Raw genomic sequence first — 17,960 nt, 5'->3', positions numbered from 1 at the left:
AGTCCTACACTAATTATATATCTGCTCTGTGAAAATAATTGAAGAGACATTACTATCCAAAACCTCCTCAAATATATACCTGTGGTGACCTCCAAAGGAGCCTCTGAAGCTGGGGGGCTGGGTACTTTACCCCAAATGTAATCTGGTCTGGATTCCAAACTTACATAGTAAAAACAAAAGGGAATTGGGGGCACACTTGGAACATGCATCTTTACAGGAATGGCGCTGCCACTGTGACCAAAATTTATATACAATACAGATTAAGGAACAGCGCACTCATAAAACACTTTCCTATTTAGGATTCTATTTAGGAACAATATTGCTATACTATCATTTCCATTTTTGTACTGAAAACATGTTAACCATAAGCCTCCATATACCGCGCTATGCTTTAAGGTGGTTGATGTGAAGGCTAATAAACTTGTATATAAATATAATCATTGCACACGCTATGTAACAGATAAAGTTCCTCTGGTGAGTACTGACAAGAGATAGGACTGAATCAAGATACAAACAATTATTGGTACAAGGGAGTCTGTAAATAGGACATGTCTCACAGTTGGCATGAACAGTTAACAGACAGACATTCTGCCAGATTAAAATCGACCTTTCTAAACACAGGAGGACTCTTTAAGTACCTTAACTAGCATAGTTTTTTTTTTTTGTGCATAGGGATTTGAGATTAAGGGCAAGTAACTTTTTATTGTATGTATTGTGGCTGATGCGTACCATAGTCATTGCTGCCGACCAGGAGTAGTAAGTGCTTGAGCGCAGGGTTTAATTTTGTATGTTTGTTTTTACTTTAACAAAGGCTTGCAGTCAATATGAAAAGCAGCGATTGCACCCCGCCCAGAAGAACTACTTTTCAGCAATGTGTCCAGGAATAACAAGACCACTACTTTGACTCAATACGTACCCTTTGTGTTACTGGTCATAGATTACTGTCAGGGTTTCCTCAGAGATCCAAGGTTGAGGAGTGGGAGCTACTGTCTGAATATAAACTTAGCTATGTATATCCAGTGAACAAACAGGCTGTAACGGTCAGGAAGACAAAGCTTGGAATAGAACTACCTTAACTTTCAAACTTTACAAAAAGAAATCATTTATTGTAGTGATACCTTACAGGAGATTATTCTGTTTTTCTGCTGGGATGTACAGAGAGGTCTGCACAGCTCTGTTTGACATCATACATTTCTAATCTAATCACTCAATTGCGTTACCTAGCAACATTGCTAGAACGGCAAGAGGACACCAACCTCATCTTCCACGTCAATAAATGGGCTCATATCCAGCTCTTCAGGAAACATCATGCGATCGTTGAGCTTTATTCTATGCATACTTGTGTAATCAAAATCAAATCTCTTCAGCTGCAGTGTCAATAGGTAAGGAAAGTGCAGAAATCGCAGGCCCTAAGGAAAATACATAGACATTGATCACAGTCGTGCTGTAAGGACTAGGAGTATTGATACGGTGTATCTAGAACAGACACAGCCAAAACCTCAAGGCCAGCAACCTAGGGCACAGGATTTTCAGCTCCAATTGCTGCAGACATGCTTACTGAGAGGTCCCAACCCACTTTGTAAACTTGGGGAACCACAGCACACATAAAAAAGGAGAAATGGTGCCTTATCCTGGTTATGAGGTTATACCTTTCTGGTACTATTTTACCGCTTCATACATTTGTCTTATGTTACTATTAAAAAAAAAAAAAAAAAAAAAAAAAAAAAGACTATCAGCGATACCCGATTAACAGAAATTGTACAGGAACAACGACCTGACCACCTAGCCTTTCGCATCAAAGGAATATCATCGGATGTCTATTGTACATTGCTTTCTGATTGATGTAAATAGTTACTGTGAATTGTACTTAATGCCTGTCACTGAATGTGAACTTCTCATAACATGGTGTTTAACTGGTTGTCAACCTTTAAATAAAGAATTTAAATTAAAAAAAATAAAAACAAAAAACATCCAGCCTCTGCCCTCCTCCCACCTGTCAAAATATATACTGCTTTGCTATATTGCATATTTCAGTAAAGACGATTTTCTTTTTACAACTGTGTGCAGGTGGATATTTAATGGGGGGGATAAAAGTACTTACAGCTGGTTGAACAAATGGAAAAGATAGAGATGACTGACTAAACATAAGCATCAGTAAAAGCACTGCAGGTCTAAAATGGACCACAACCAGTCCACAGCCCAGCATTCTAATTCTGCTTATTATTTGGAGCAGAAGATCTAGAACAAATCCCAGTAATTCCAGAGTTCCAGGATTTCATTACACAGACTATGCTGGAATCTCAGGATCTACAATGACTGTTAAACAAGCGACAAAAATGCTCACCTTCCTGGCATCGCACTTCTTTTTACAGCGTTCACAGAAGTACTGGTTTGGCCCGTCCAGTGTCTCGGGCTGAACAAACGCATGTAATGCTTCTTCCTAAAACAAAGAGGAACATTCTCCATGTTAGGACTATGATAGAGAAATGCAGTTTATTAATCTAGAGACTATAATAAAACAAGATCAACAAATTCACATTACACACATGGTTTGTACAATCGCTTTAATTAAAAATGGAGGTGAAAAAATGAAAATGACATACCACGCTGCCAAATGCAGTGCTGCAACCATATGGCCGAATGACTAACGGGATATCAAGAAAGGTGTCAATTCTCCAACTTTCGTATCCGCACTCCAGACAGCGGACATAGTCTTTCAGTTTGCCTTGATACAGCTGATTTATTAAGTCAGCCTGAAATGTCAAATTTACAAGGCACATTCATTAGCAACACACAACTAGCACTGAAAAAACAAAACACTAAGAGTACAGATTCATATTCGTATACCAAGAGTACAGATTCATGTGTTACAGCAACGCTGGATGTTAAGTAATGTTCCACCGCAGCTAGCATGCCTGAGTCTTGATCAAAATACAACATTCAGACCAAAGCTGTGATTAATTTGAGTGTGCTAAATGAAAGATGGCAGTATAATTGTGACTATTGCTGGTACTTAAGGTCAGATAATGCCTTAAAGATATTTGTTGGAAGTACCAAAACAAGCCTCACTCTGTCCTGTCATTTCACGTAAAGATGCCAAGCGTTTCCTTAAATAGTCCCGTAGGCACATACCTGCTCAGTTTGTCTCCACTTTTGCTCCAGTGCATCAAACATGACCCGACAGAGTTCCTGAACATCGTGCTGCTGCCAAGCTATTAAAATTCAAAGACAAGGTTTAAGGACTCAGTCTAACACAGGCACTGGGCTCTGTACTATTCATTTTTATTGGCTATTCTTATAGATGTGTGAATCCTGTACGCAATGTTACAGTTAATGTTTATGTAATCAGCTTATTTTACCTGCACCAATGTGCACTGTGTGAGAAGTCAAGGTGTATAGTTTAATGAATGACAGACACCCTCACCAATAGCAAACCAGAGCAACGTTTTCACACAACAGGCTCACACTAGGCAGAGAACAGTATGTGAAAACAGGAAGTGCTGAGAAGGAGTCTATTTCCTTCAGTTCTTTATGAACACAATGAAATATGATCAGTGTGTAAGGGGATATTACTAACATGCATGATGCTATAAGGCAGGAGCCACACAGATTCAATCCAGGTACAATCACCAAAGTATTGATGGCCATTTCTGCACTCAATGGGCTCTGCCCAACTGCAATATACATACACGGGCAATCAGCCACACTCACCGACACCAAAAACATGTATATAGAGACAATAAACTGTGCCTACCTTCACTGCTATCCCAGCCAAAGCTGCGTGTTACATCTGTAGTTTCTATGGCGCGTTTTTTGCTTGTCTGTAACAAAACAAACAGTCTTTGGAGCTGGTATGGTATGCTGGTGACAGGATCTTCTTCTGAATCCTCGAAAGCCCACCTGTTGGCAAGAGAACACATGCTGAGCTAATGCAGTATTATAGATCTGAAGCGGCTCTTATCAGAAATTGTAGCATTTTTAAAAGTGCATGTTTTGTTGATCATTTCGCTGGTTTGAATTTTATTTAAAAGGAAAACAAAAACTTAAAAAAAAAAAAAAAAGTGTAAAGATATGCAGCTAACTGTAACAACCCCTGGATGTTGGGCTACGCCAACATCCCCAAGACGTATTTGAAAACCAGAGTAATCTAAATGTACCTTTCCTGGTTATATACTTTGTTATTATTTAATATTGTTATTTATATGTACTGTTTATTCTTAGTTTAAACACATTAAACTCAACTAGAATTTATTGCCAGGACATTAGGATCCAAATGTACATGGTTTTAAGGTAAAGGAAACAGAAGTTAAAATATGCCAATACGCAGCTGACACTCCTTTTGATGGTCAACATGTCTTCTTCAGTTAAAAATGTAATGTCATTAATACAGAACTATAGCTTTTTGTCAAATTATAAGTTAAATGTGGAGACAACAACAGCTATGCCATTTTATATGGAGAAACCAGAAATAAAATATCTTAACCCCTTAAGGACACATGACATGTGTGACATGTCATGATTCCCTTTTATTGCAGAAGTTTGGTCCTTAAGGGGGTTAATAGCATCTTTTACAAACATGGAAGAACATGGAAATCTCCTGGTGGGGAAGAGTTAAAACCATAAAATCCTATATTCTACCTAAATTTATAAACCGCTTTAGAATGGTTCCCTTAAATATATTTGGCTAAACAAAAAAACCCAGGATAGGTGTCAAATTATTACACCTTAATAAGAAACAGGGAGGGATGTTTCCCACGCATTGAGCTATATGATAGAGCTCTCTTTAAAGGGACACTCCAGTGCCAGGAAAACAATCAGTTTTCCTGGCACTGCAGGTCCCCTCTCCCCCCCCCACCCCAAGTTGCTGAAGGGGTTTTAACTTACCTTTATCCAGCGCCGATGTTCCTCTGCCCACGCTCCTCCCCCACCGACGACATCCGGCGGGGGAGACCTATTGTGCATGCACGGCTGGCGGCAGGTGAGACGCGCATTAGACCTCCCTATAGTGAAGCATTGAAAAATGCTTTCCTATAGGGATTTCAGCGACGCTGGAGGTCCTCACATAGCGTGAGGACGTCCAGTGACGCTATAGCAAAATCTGTGCTATAAACCTGGAAGTGCCCTCTAGTGGCTGTCTAGTAGACAGCCACTAGAGGAGGAGTTAACCCTGCAATGTAATTATTACAGTTTATAAAGACTGCAATATTTACAGTGGCAGGGTTAAGGGTAGTGGGAGTTGGCACCCAGACCAATCCAATGGGCAGAGGTGGTCTGGGTGCCTGGAGTATCCCTTTAATGCACGTAGTACTTATGCACCTCGATAATTATAAATCCTAAGGATGGTATGCTCTAGAGGCAGATAGTATTAAATTCCCTTTTAATTTGATAAACTATCTTTGGCCAGTTAAATGTTTGAAGCAAAAATGTCCTAATGCGGTAGAAAATATAATACTGCAAAATCTCTTTAAATTTTGGAATGGTTTTAAAAGAGATGTGACCATAAAATCTTGACGTCTCTCCCGCTTACACACCTGATGAATGTTAGAGAATTTGGATTTGTCATCACGGGTGCAGCAGGGTATCAAAATCTCCATGCTCTGGATTAAATTAAGCCTTAAAACCTTTCAAAATTTACAACAATCCTTCAATATTCCACAGCAGGAGATATTCAACGATATTAGAATCAGTAATTTATTTAAAGACGTCTATATACAAAATAAATTCTAATGAAATAGTAGATAATTTAAACATTATTATTGAACTTGGAAAGGATTCAAAATTACTTTCGAAATGTATAGATATAGTAAAAGCTATTAAAGGAACTACTATCCCCAAGGCAACAGAACAGGTGGATTAGAGATCTTAAAAAAAGATTTTGATATCACAGAATGGTACGCTGCATTACAAACCGTATACTCATCAATTCACTGCCTTAATATAATGGAAACACATTACAAGATTTTAAATAGGTGGCATTTAACACTTCAAAAATTTAAGAAGATGTATCCTCGGGATAGATGTTTCCGCTGGAGATGTGGTGCTGATATAGCTGATAATTTACATATATGGTGGGGATACCCTTTAATTAAATCTTGTTGGGAAACACCTTTTAAATATATCAATAAATATCTGGAATTAAATTGGGTGTGGACAGAAGAGATGGCAATATTACATTTGAAATTACCATCTCTATTGAAAAGCAAAAGATGGTTTTTGATCTATATCTTAATGGCTTTCAAATGCTCTATTGCCACAAATTGAAAAACTTCTAAAGTTGAATCGTGGCCACAAATGAAAGAGCGTGTCAAGTTCCAGTGCGAGATGGAACGGGAAATTGCTTCTAATTTTTGTATCAATCAAAAAAAAAAAAATACTTTGGGACTTGGTTATACTTTGGTATTTGGGATAATTAGTTAAAGATCTTAGCAACAACACCATAAAGGGAGTCGAGACCCTGAGACGACATGAGCCAAGTAGAAAATATATGGCCTTGCCCCATTCCAAAGGTAGTTCAGGTTATGTATGAATCTTCTTCACTGCATGTCTATATATGCAAGTTATTATATTACATAATATAATATTTGTAGGTATTTGATAATGAATAATGTAATGTATGTATTTATATTTTGAAAACTAATAAAAATATTATAATAAAACAAAAAATAAAAAATGGATTGCCAGGACAGTCTCCTTGCTCCAGGCCAATCGCCTCTTCTAAGATCATCAATACATATAATCTCAACCCGTTCCAGAAGAAGTCAGTGTCCATGATCCATGAACAGCATGTCTCAGAATCACCACCCCTAAAACATCACACACAAGGCAACAACTCTGTTCATGCCTCTTAACATCAGTACTCTCAATACCAGAACCATGTCTCAACCGCCATATTAAATATAGGGTCAGAAGCATGTCTCAACCTCCCTCTCCCCTCATTAAACCTAAGGGCACCAGAGACAACTCAGAACAGACACAGTGATATATCTTGGCTTTCATTTTGAGAGCCTATAAAATGAAAACAAGGAGGAGGAGGAAAGCACACCATGTTCCTACTCATTAAACACTTTATTATTAAATGAGCAAAATATTGCAAAAGCAGGATACTAACTTGTACAAGGCATTCCGGAACTCTGGAGTCATGAACAGTGTTTGCAAAAGGCTGTTTAAATAACAAGTCATTGCCTGGTTTACAAGACCAACATAACCTGAGAACGAGAGAGAAAGAGAAACAGGACTGAAGGTAAATCTCAAATAAAATGCACGGGTTCCTTAGTTTGAGGACTATAAAGAAGCGTGTGTTTATTCCAGCAGACAGGACCACCACCAATATGGTTTTAATGGCAAATTGTAGAATACAGACACGATTACCAAAACCATGTATGGTACTAAAATTTTGTTTGAGTTCTGGATAAATAATTCCTTGAATTTTAGCTTGCAGAAATTAGTGGGGAGATAAAAATCAATGACGAGGTTTTACTGGCCAAATATCTGGACTTAAAATGGAAGTAATTTCCCTGGTTTATAACCAAGATTGTTATATAGTGCTGATTTGTCTGCAGTCCTCAGGCACAGAGCTGGGCTACGGTTACCCAGGGCCCTAAGCAGGGTGCTATGTTGCAACCCCCTCCTAGAGCCCTGGGTTCTGTTTCTGTGAGTGGTGTGTGTGAAAGCATGTGCAGTGGTTAAGAGTTGTGTGTGTGCGGAGGAGCCCGAGCGCTGTATATCTAGCACTATGTACCTATATATGTCCCTCGGAGTGTACGTGCAAGATTGAGTGAATATGTCTGTCATGGTGTACCTTTGCATGTGCCTAGGTATCCTTATGTGTGAAGGTGTCTGAGTATGTGCATGGGGTAGTTGCTTGCTTTGTGTTTTATTTGCGGTGAGATAGTGTTTCATGTGTGGGAGATGACTGTGGCAAGGTGGGGAGGAGGGGGATAAAAGTGGGTGAGAGTGAAAGGGTTGAGGGATGGTGTGGGGGACTGTGTTTAATACATTGCACCCTCTTGTGCAGGAAGGCAGCACTGGTGGTCCAATGGGCTGCAGCAGGCCTTTCGGTCGGGCGGTCTGTAAAGAAGTCAGTATAGGCTGGGAAACCCAGAGCCTGCACTCTGACTCCCTCAAAGAGCTCAGGAACCACGAGCGACCCGAATTAGGTTACAAACCACCAGGGGAGGGCTTGGGACCACTGAGAGCAGCAGTTCCCGTTTTAGCATGAGCCATATGCAGCTACCCGGGTTTCCTTATGGGTAAACAAGTTCTATTGTGTCCTTCATGTGACAGGGTTAATGTGCTGTATAGATACAGGCTAAGTTACAAGGTATATACAGGGTGTTATATTAGTATGGTAAATTGAACACTACCATACCTGTGTCAGACTTATTGAGGAGAGAGGAATAGGAATAGTTTTGGCTGGCATAATCACTGGTACAACCCATGTATCCTTCCCTGGGTAAAGGTCCAATGAATTTCTCCTGCGAGCTGTCATCCAGACCGCTGCTGTCCGCTGTTCCAGACTCATCCTGAAACAATAAAAAAATATTAACAGCCCACAGGGGTATATCAGAGGCAGAGGATATTAGCTAAACATTTTCCACCTAAACCAATGAGGCCACCATAAGATCAGCACTGAATTTACCTACGAGCAGGATAACTTCGTTCCAATGTCTAACCCGCAATATTTATCTACAAGGTCCAAAAATCATCACTGATTTTACCCATCTATAGGATATAATAAATAACAAGTACAATTTTAAGCGCTTGTATAAAAGGTGGGTAGGCAGCTGGAACAACCCGAACCAGAGCCTGTCCCTGCTGGTGGTAGATACAAAAACTATTTTTGTATCTAGAGGATGACTTACAACGGTTACCAGCACTGAAACTACCTAACTGCAGGATTACTCACTGTGCTGGCCCTTTAGCACTGAATCTAAGTTCCTTCAGGACTACTCCGTGTAGACATCAGATTGTCACCACTGAAACCAACTACCTTCAAAATAACCTACTGATTGCTTTCTTCTTTCTTAACAGACTGGGTGAAAATATGCCCACAGTACTAGCTTTCTGGCTGTATGCGGTGGTTTGACTGTTGCAGGAAGCATCACTCTACAATTTTGCATAACAGAATAGTTCATTTGTGGCAAGGATATTTAAAGCAGAATGTGAAATATTTAAGCTTTCTGAAGCTCTTATTATGGAAGAAGTTTACAAGGATTCAAAGAGGTACCTACCCGGAAGATAACGTAGACACTAATAGGAATCATAGCCCCCCCACCAGGTGAAGGCAACACAATAGCAAAGCCAACTCCCCCCTTACCTAAACCTAAATGACCTCGATCTAGCAAACATCACTGGCACACAAGCCCCGCAGCACTACACGTAGGGGGGGTCATCTACCCCTAACAGCGACCAATTCGTTACAACCCAACAGACCACCATACCCATAAAAAATGTGCACTACACTAACCCGACATAACTACTAAGCCATAATGTTACATGCGATGTTATCCACTGTATATGACAATGGTGTAAAAGTGTACACGTATGTTACATGCAAATCTGCACCAAAAATAAAGAATTACAAAGAGGTGGTTTTACCGAGGTTGCCCTGTCATTTAAAATCAAGGAAAGGAATTTACTCAATTTTTATATAAATGTCTTAACACAATCAAGAAATAAATCAGACAAGAGTATATTTTTCTTGTTATGGATACAGAAAACAGCAAGTGTTATGTCAGACACCACAGCCACTAAAGATGTTGGCCCTGTCACAGTAAGTAAAGGAGTTAGAGGGGCATATATACTATAATATCTAGCTGTATAAAAGGTATGCTGCTCACCGAGGCAAGCTGCGGCTGCTCTCCATTTTTATCAGTCAAATGAAGGAAGTTTTTCTTTCCTGCTTCAAACCCAGCATCCTCTAAAGTCCTGTCCAGGGAGTCATCAAGAATGGCCTATAACAAAAAGAACAATTAAATATAAACATTTCTCAGCAAATTAAAAAAAAGAAATCATTTATATCATTGTCAAATCAAATCCACTTTAGTTGCTGAAATAATACAGAATCTAACATTAAGCAATGGAGTAGAAACCCACAAAATGTGACTCCTTGTAAAAACCCTTTTCCATACTGACAGCCATTAAGGGTACATAAGACACTCATTGTACGTTTCCTTTTCCATAGGACACCAAGTCCCCGTCCCCCCTTATCAACTTTAGTTTACCAGGTCTGCAGCTCTGCCCCTTCTCCCCCGTTTACATTTTTTTTTCAGAACAATGGCTAGGATTGGATTTTAATAGACACCATGCACTATTCACAGAAGGCTTGCACGGTGTTTTATTAAAGTTGTTTAAGAGACAGCCCAATTAAGTTTAAAGTGGCAGGGGGTTATCCACAGCGTTGTAAGCAATTTACCAAGAGGGTAGGTCTCACCATATCTGCATTAGGAGCTCCATTCCCCCACATCAGGCTGAAGGTGCCGGGCACGTAGCCAGCTTTACTGGACACATCATTGAACAGTTGCTTGACGGAGGTGGATGCGGGGAGGTTTAAGGTAATCCGTTCATTTACAGTTCGGCAGTTGGTGATGTCTTGCACTATACACAGGACTCTCGGTTCATCAGCAGCATTTTCTATCTGAAAGATTACAGAGAAAAATAAAAAAATGAGTGCTAATGTTTTGTAAAATGCCACACAAAGCCCATTCAGTTTTGATCAAACTTGGCATAATCTTGCACACAACACAGGATTTAATTTGCTAAAGCAGATGTCTTATTGGATCAGTTGTTGTGGATGACACAGACGGGACACGATACAGTTGGCGAAAGACCATTAAAAGCAGAATTGTTACTGGAGTTTTTGTAGAAACAACCTATAATAAACTCAAAGTTTGTGTTGGCATTTTAATGGAATCCGAAGGCAGTAAGCAAATTTGAGCAGGGACCTCACTATAATTTGTTTAATTTATGTATCGTGAACTGCGCTTACATCGCTGAAGAAAATGTTGGTGCTTTAAATAAATAATATACGCGAGAGACACAATTTTGTCTCAGCGAAGTGCAAATTGTTGCTAAAGTAAGCAAATGGCCAGAGGCCACTCTAACTGCCTCACATTACCATCAGTCATCTTGAGAGACTGAAGATGTGAAAATACATCTTCGTTAACACAAACATTTAGGAGTGCAAAGTTCTGCTTTAAATCTATAACCAGGTTCATGTGCCAACTATGGCCTAGTTCAAGGGTAGGGAACCTGAAGCACAACATCTCCTCTGACCTCTGATGCTTTGCCAGTATTATGGAAGATCTAGTCCACAATATCTGGAGTGCTGAAGATTGCCCCTACCCAAGCAGTTTATCTTGGGGGGGGGGGGGGGGGTCAGATTTCTTTGTAATTGTAGTGAAATATTACTGGAATATACCAGGAATTTTTCATAAAGATTCTACTTGAAAGTTGCCTATAAGGAACCGTGTGGCCCTAGGACAGGCTGATGTCAGAGGAAGTTTGAGCCTTACAAACAACTAGATAGGCCTAATACTTGAGTTAAATGTCATTTGTATTGATCCTTTAAGGATAATACACCATTTGTAAACTGCAAAAAGGCATTGTCTAGTAAACATGTTTAGAGAATATTAGACACACATTAATTGCCAAATTATATCAGAAACAAAACTGCATGCACAAGTTTTATAGAATAACCCTCAAATCTGAACCAGCCATAAAAAAGGGAAATTCATGCCTTACAATGGTTAGATATTAGTAGAGTAATTCTTCAATCAATTCCGGTACAGATTAACGGATGGATAAGCCATGCGATGAAGAAAAACATGCTTTTCCTACACCAGAATTCAAATCCGGGGCATTCACAATCTACCTGCGAGAACAACTTCTTCATTTCATTAAAGATACTTTGCCTGCAGCTCCAAAACATACCCTGTGATCAAAACGTTAAGTGTGAGATTGTGAGCATAAGAAAAGGCTAAGATTCAAACAAAGCCTTGAGATGTAGATTAAAGGATGGCATGTCACTTCCGTAAAGGAAAATGATGGCTTCTGGGTAACCAAATTATTTATCTATTTGGGTGTTCTGCATTCCACCTGGATTCTAGATCTTGCTCTGCATACCCACAGAATGCTCCATCTATAAACCCAGACACACAGACTTACTGTTCCAAAATCGAAAGCTCAGACATTAAAATGGAATTATTGTAAGCAACGATGAAAATCAGGACCATATAGACAAATTCAGAGAGTTAATGGGGCAATGGAAGTATTGTAAACACCATTACAATATTTTGGCTATGGTGGCACAAGTCCTTGGCACCATTCAACTGTTAAGACTAGTCAAACTGTATTTGAACGGTTTGACACTTACTCGGGTCATCCAACCACAAAGCCTGGTAGACACAAAGGAAAAGATGCATTGGCATAAAATTGGTTGGAGGAAGGGTCTCTGTGAAAATTAACAATGCACTGCAACAGACCTGCAGCCGTTTCAATAATTGCTATCAAGTTTAACTGCATTTCAAAAATGCAGTACTTTGAAAGGAAACGCTCTTTGAACAAATGGTCTTACAAGCATTAAGCATATTGTTCTAGAAAAATGTGAAAAATTCTTACAAGCACCTCAGAATCTGTCAAACATTCCCTACATGGGTCTGAGGTTAAAATCATAACCTTGGTTCAGTTTTTACCCCTCATCATTTATATATTCATACAACGAGCAGAGTTCATTTGGTAAGAACCAAGATCAAATGAACATCAAGATTTTGGGTCAAAGGGCTGGCTGCATGTAAGAAGCCTAATTTAACTTTAAAATTTGTTTTATTTTTTTATTTGATTGAACGGTCACCAAATGAAAGACACAGGAAAGGGTTTTACTGCACAGCTAAGCTAATTATTAAACTGTATGACACAAAGGGGGAAAAAAATTCAGAAGTCAAAGCTGAGTCATAAAACAAGTAACTTATAGCAAACTATGAAAATATTTTTCAAAGTAAGACAATGTCCAGAGTTTACAAAATGAGGCAGTGCCCACTCCACCGGTAAAAAGAAAAAAAAAGGGGGGGGGGGGGGGGGGGGAACCTAGTCTACTGACCATTTTACAGCAGACAAATTAAATTATAGCCCTTCTCTCTTAACAGATGAGCAGCTCATACAAGGTAGTAATTCATGTATTGTAACCTCTGTAAAGACGGCACATCACTGTGAGCCTGTAGCACTGATTGTGCCAGGCACAGATATTTCACATCTTAACACCACTGTAGCAACAATACACTAGACACAAATTAAGGACCTACTTCTATTAAATTTTCTTAAATGTCACCCAGTTTTGCACTTCAATAAAACCGGTAAAAGTAGTTAAATAACAATTTGTTACTAGAAAAACAAGCAGAAGAGATATGTAAAAAGGTACGACCTGGGGACTCACCTGACTGAGAATAATAAGACGAAATTTGTCTCTTGATTTAGAACAAGTGAGAAACCAATTCAACAAAAACCTCAGCATTGGAAGGTCAGACATTCAATGTAAACCTTCAGGTGACACAGCTCAGGACTGACGCCACGGCCCTTTGACATTCATTACGATGGGCTGAAGACCCATATCTTTCTGAGAAGCAATCAAGGAAGCGATCGCACGACTGCTACCAAAGGGTTGATCCCTTGTAAGTTTCAGCAAGAAGCCAACTTCCTGTTTCTCGTAAATCAAGATTTTCACTTTGCCTCTTATCTGAAAGACTTTGAGCTAAAACCTGTACACTCAGTGTAGAGAACTTCTGCTATAAATACACGTCAATGGAATTGGGAAAAACTGGAGTTTAGACTGAAATATAGTCTGGTAAAATGGGTGTGTAACGTACAAAATGACGAGTGAGCAACGAGGCACAATGAGAATATTCACAAACAGCACCATCATTAAAGTCACCATATAAAAGCAAGAAAGACAGGTCCCCCAGCCTTCCTTCTTGCTTTTATATGTACTTTCATTTATTTAAAATAATTTTTGAGGTGGTTTTATATTAAAAACTTACCTCCGTTCCAGCGCCGAGCTCCCAGCCATACCGCGCCCCCTTTTTCGTCAAAATGACGAAATCGCGGGGCCCAATAGGACGCTTCTCACAGAGAAGCGTCATCGCGATGTGGTGCGCATTGACAGCCGCCCTATGAAGAACCTCTGCGCTTTACCGCGCATGTGCGCGGAATGCGCGTTCGCGAGCTGAGCTGTCTGACTGACAGCTCAGCTCGCTTTCTAAAATTATCAATAAGGGGGGACCTACTGTCCCCCCCAGCCCCCACCCCTGAGCGGCAGGTGGGGGCCCTAAAATTATCAATATGGGGGGGACCTATTGTCCCCCCCCCCCCGGCTCCAACCCCTGAGCGGCGGGTGGGGGCCCTAAAATTATCAATAAGGTGGGTGGGACCTACTGTCCCCCCCCCGGCCCCCACCCCTGAGCGGTGGGTGGGAGCCCTAAAATTATCAATAAGGGGGGGGGACCTACTGTCCCCCCCCCGGCCCCCACCCCTGAGCGGCGGGTGGGGGCCCTAAAATTATCAATAAGGGGGGGGACCTACTGTCCCCCCCCGGCCCCCACCCCTGAGCGGCAGGTGGGGGCCCTAAAATTATCAACATGGGGGGGACCTATTGTCCCCCCCCCCCCGGCTCCCACCTTTGAGCGGTGGGTGGGGGCCCTAAAATGATCAATTTTACAAGCGTGGGAAAGTTCTTTGGAATCTTCCCACGCTTGTAAAATGACACAGAGCACTGTGATTGGATGGATTTCAAGCCATCCAATCACAGTGCTCTGTGTCATTTTACAAGCGTGGGAAAATTCCAAAGAACTTTCCCACGCTTGTAAAATGACAAAGAGCACTCTGATTGGCTTAAACCCACCAATCAGAGTGTTCTTAGCCTAATTGCAGGGCGGGGCAAGGCTTTATAAGCCTTCCCCCGCCCTGCGGAGCTCAGTCTGCGTGGAGCCCTCCATGGGTGAACATGGATTGTTTTTTTTGCGCTCTGTTTTTTTTTTTATTGCGTCGGTTATTATGGCTTTTTATTTGGCCTTTTTTGGGGCTGAAGAAAGAAGATTTTAGAAGAAAGAAAACATCGAATGGTAAGTTGTTTTTATCTCTTTTTTTTTTTTTTTTTTACACAGGTTTAGTTAATGGTCCCCCCCTCATTATTTTAAGGGTGAGGGGGGTAGGTAGGGAGATTTTTTTTTTTTGGGGGGGGGGGGGGGGGGTAAACTAGAGTAATTTTAGGGCCCCCACCCGCCGCACAGGGGTGGGGGCCGGGGGGGGACAGTAGGCCCCCCCCCCTTATTGATAATTTTAGGGCCCCCACCCGCCACACAGGGGTGGGGGCCGGGGGGGGGGACAGTAGGTTTTCCCCCCTTATCGATAATTTTAGGGCCCCCACCCACCGCACAGGGGTGGGGGCCGGGCAGTAGGTCCCCCCCTTATTGATCATTTTAGGGCCTCCACCCACCGCACAGGGGTGGGGGCCGGGGGGAGGAGAGTAGGTCTCCCCCCCCCACCTTCAACCACAATTGTGGACAGACAGCATCCCTGTGGGTTCGGGCTTCAGCTGTCAGCTGAAGCCACGCCCACAGCAGTGCTGACAGGCTATCAGCACACAAAGCGCGTTCACAGTGCTTTGTGTGCTGATAGCCCGTCTGAAGTATTCACCCAGAATGCATCAGACGAGAGGCCTTTTTAGGGCCTCTGAACTCGGAAGTCCCTCTGGTGGCCGTCTGATTGACTGCAACAAGAGGTGTTCCAAGCTTCCAATGTAAACACTGCATTTTCTCAGAAAATACAGTGCTTACAAGAAAAAGGCTCCGGGTAGCTGTAGCACTCACCTGAACAACCTCATTAAGCTGAAGTTGTTCAGGTGACTATAGTGTCCCTTTAAAATATTTTACATAGGAGTTACTGTTTGAGGAAGCCAAATTGGCAACTTCCACACTTGCAGAAAGTGAATGGTACATATGGACTGGCACTTAACTCTTCCATAAAAATGTCCATTAATATAAATATATATATATATATATATATATATATATTGTTGAACAAAGAAATTCCCTACAAACGTAACTTAGTAGCAGCTTACAAGATCATGGTCAGGGGTTTCTTTAGAAGACTTGACAAGTTCTGTGACCCTACAGATTTGACTCAATCCAATACATAACCTAGCTTTGAAAATGAGCCAGTAAATCTAAATCTCCTCAACTGGGTGTGAAAAGAGCAAACAAACATTTTTTAGAGGGGCGTTGAAGGCACTAGAACTGCTTCATCGAATTGCTAAACAAGAATCCCCAACAGCCTATACCCTCTGTACACATAACAAGCTTAAAGAAACACTATAGGCATGTCTCATTGAACTGGTGTGGGTGCACTGTCCTGGTCCCCTTAACCCTGCAGTTGCAAACATTACCGTTAAGCCTCTTGTAGCTGTCAACAAGACCGTTACTAGAGACGCTTCTTGCAGTTTCACCAGGTTTGACTCTCTAAAACGACGATGGACATCCTCACTATAGGAAATGCACATTAGTTCCTCCCTATCGGCTGACGGCAGAGGAGGAAAGTGACATCTGAACTGGAATCGAGTAAGTGTAAAAAGTATTTTTTTAACCCTTTATTTGCCACGGAAGGAAGGGCGGCTGAGGGCACTATAGTGTTAGGAATACAGTTTTGTATTCCTAATAACAGATTTCTTTTAATGAGAAAGCACAAGCATGTGCAGCACTGGGTAGCTGTGACTGGTTGAGAAAGTCAGCTGACTACGGTCAGCCAATCAGAGCACCCATTGCTGATGATTCAGTATGACTAGAAGGAAGTGTGTCATCTCTGTATTAGCCACACCTCCAGCAGGGGCAGGACTGTGGGACGCTAGGGAACCTCATCCAAGTGTTAAATTGCTCAAAAATGGTTTAGCACTGAATGGAGAGACAGCAGGGGACTCCAGGTTCTAGAACCACATTAATGTGAAATTATTACAGTGTTCCTTTCAAAGCCAAACAATTGTTACCTAAAGCATTAAAGCACTAGCATTAAATAGTGCTGCAAGTTACAAAAGGAGGATATTTCTAACTTTATGTGGGATATTACACAAGTATATGAGAGTATCATGGCAATATATTCCAAACACAATATAAGCTCAACCGACAAAATCCCAAGGTAAGGTTTGCACTTAGATTTAGAATTTCTCTCTATGTAGAGCTGGAACAGACTACCAATAGACCCCAGGTAAGTTGTCAAACTGAGCTTAGAGTGTGTATACATACATACATTCCAGTTTAAAATAGAACGGTCATCAGAAAATACATACATATATACATGGACACTAGGGTTTAACAAAGGTTTATAGGTTTTCACATTTTTATTCTACACGTAAAATCACTTTGAATTAAACCAATTAGAAATGTTTCACAAATATTTACATAAAAATTATATTTTTGAGTGTATAATCCTTTACAATTAGTAAATCTAATGGGACCGTTAGAATTGCATTTTGCTAATAACAAACCAAGCAAAAGGGAAACTGAACATACAGGAAACAGCTGAAAGGGTGTGTATTTATAGGTAAATATAAAAAGGTTTACATGATATTTTACTCTATCACAACCCCACATCTCACTACCACATTTACCAACTGTAGAGCAATATGGTTACCACTCCTATTATAAACTAAACCTCTCCAAGACACAAGCAATGCCAATAACAGTCCAAGCTACAACATTAACGTCAATACGCGCCTCTTTCCCACTTGACTGGAGAGACGACTACATTACGTTTCTCGGTATCAAACTATTGAAAAATCTTTCACTCCTACACAAACATAACTATAAACGGCTCATAACCCCTTAAGGACCAAACTTCTGGAATAAAAGGAAATCATGACATGTTAAACGTTGTGTGTCCTTAAGGGGTTAAATTAATTTGCGACCACAAAACAACAAAGG

The 17,960-nt window shown here is 40.8% G+C and overlaps 1 protein-coding gene across 2 annotated transcripts in view; it reads right to left on the bottom strand.

Moving 5' to 3' along the window:
- USP47 (ubiquitin specific peptidase 47) overlaps positions 1-17,960 on the bottom strand; it is a 47,520-nt gene that overhangs the window by 17,077 nt on the left and 12,483 nt on the right. Inside the window, exons 2-11 of one of the 2 annotated variants that reach the window (XM_063437948.1) lie at positions 11,873-11,932; positions 10,433-10,636; positions 9,840-9,953; positions 8,369-8,522; positions 7,109-7,205; positions 3,755-3,900; positions 3,133-3,212; positions 2,604-2,753; positions 2,345-2,440; positions 1,257-1,409 (exon numbers count right to left, since the gene is read on the bottom strand). In XM_063437948.1, coding sequence (XP_063294018.1) covers positions 1,257-1,409; positions 2,345-2,440; positions 2,604-2,753; positions 3,133-3,212; positions 3,755-3,900; positions 7,109-7,205; positions 8,369-8,522; positions 9,840-9,953; positions 10,433-10,636; positions 11,873-11,932 — 1,254 coding nt within the window. Of the gene's footprint in view, positions 1-1,256; positions 1,410-2,344; positions 2,441-2,603; positions 2,754-3,132; positions 3,213-3,754; positions 3,901-7,108; positions 7,206-8,368; positions 8,523-9,839; positions 9,954-10,432; positions 10,637-11,872; positions 11,933-17,960 lie in introns of those variants that run through there. The other variant, XM_063437947.1, reaches the window with a different exon arrangement.

The sequence above is a fragment of the Pelobates fuscus genome, chromosome 12, assembly GCF_036172605.1.
Source record: "Pelobates fuscus isolate aPelFus1 chromosome 12, aPelFus1.pri, whole genome shotgun sequence".
In the NCBI taxonomy this organism is placed as follows: Eukaryota; Metazoa; Chordata; class Amphibia; order Anura; family Pelobatidae; genus Pelobates; species Pelobates fuscus.
This window is presented reverse-complemented; position numbering and strand designations above follow the sequence as displayed.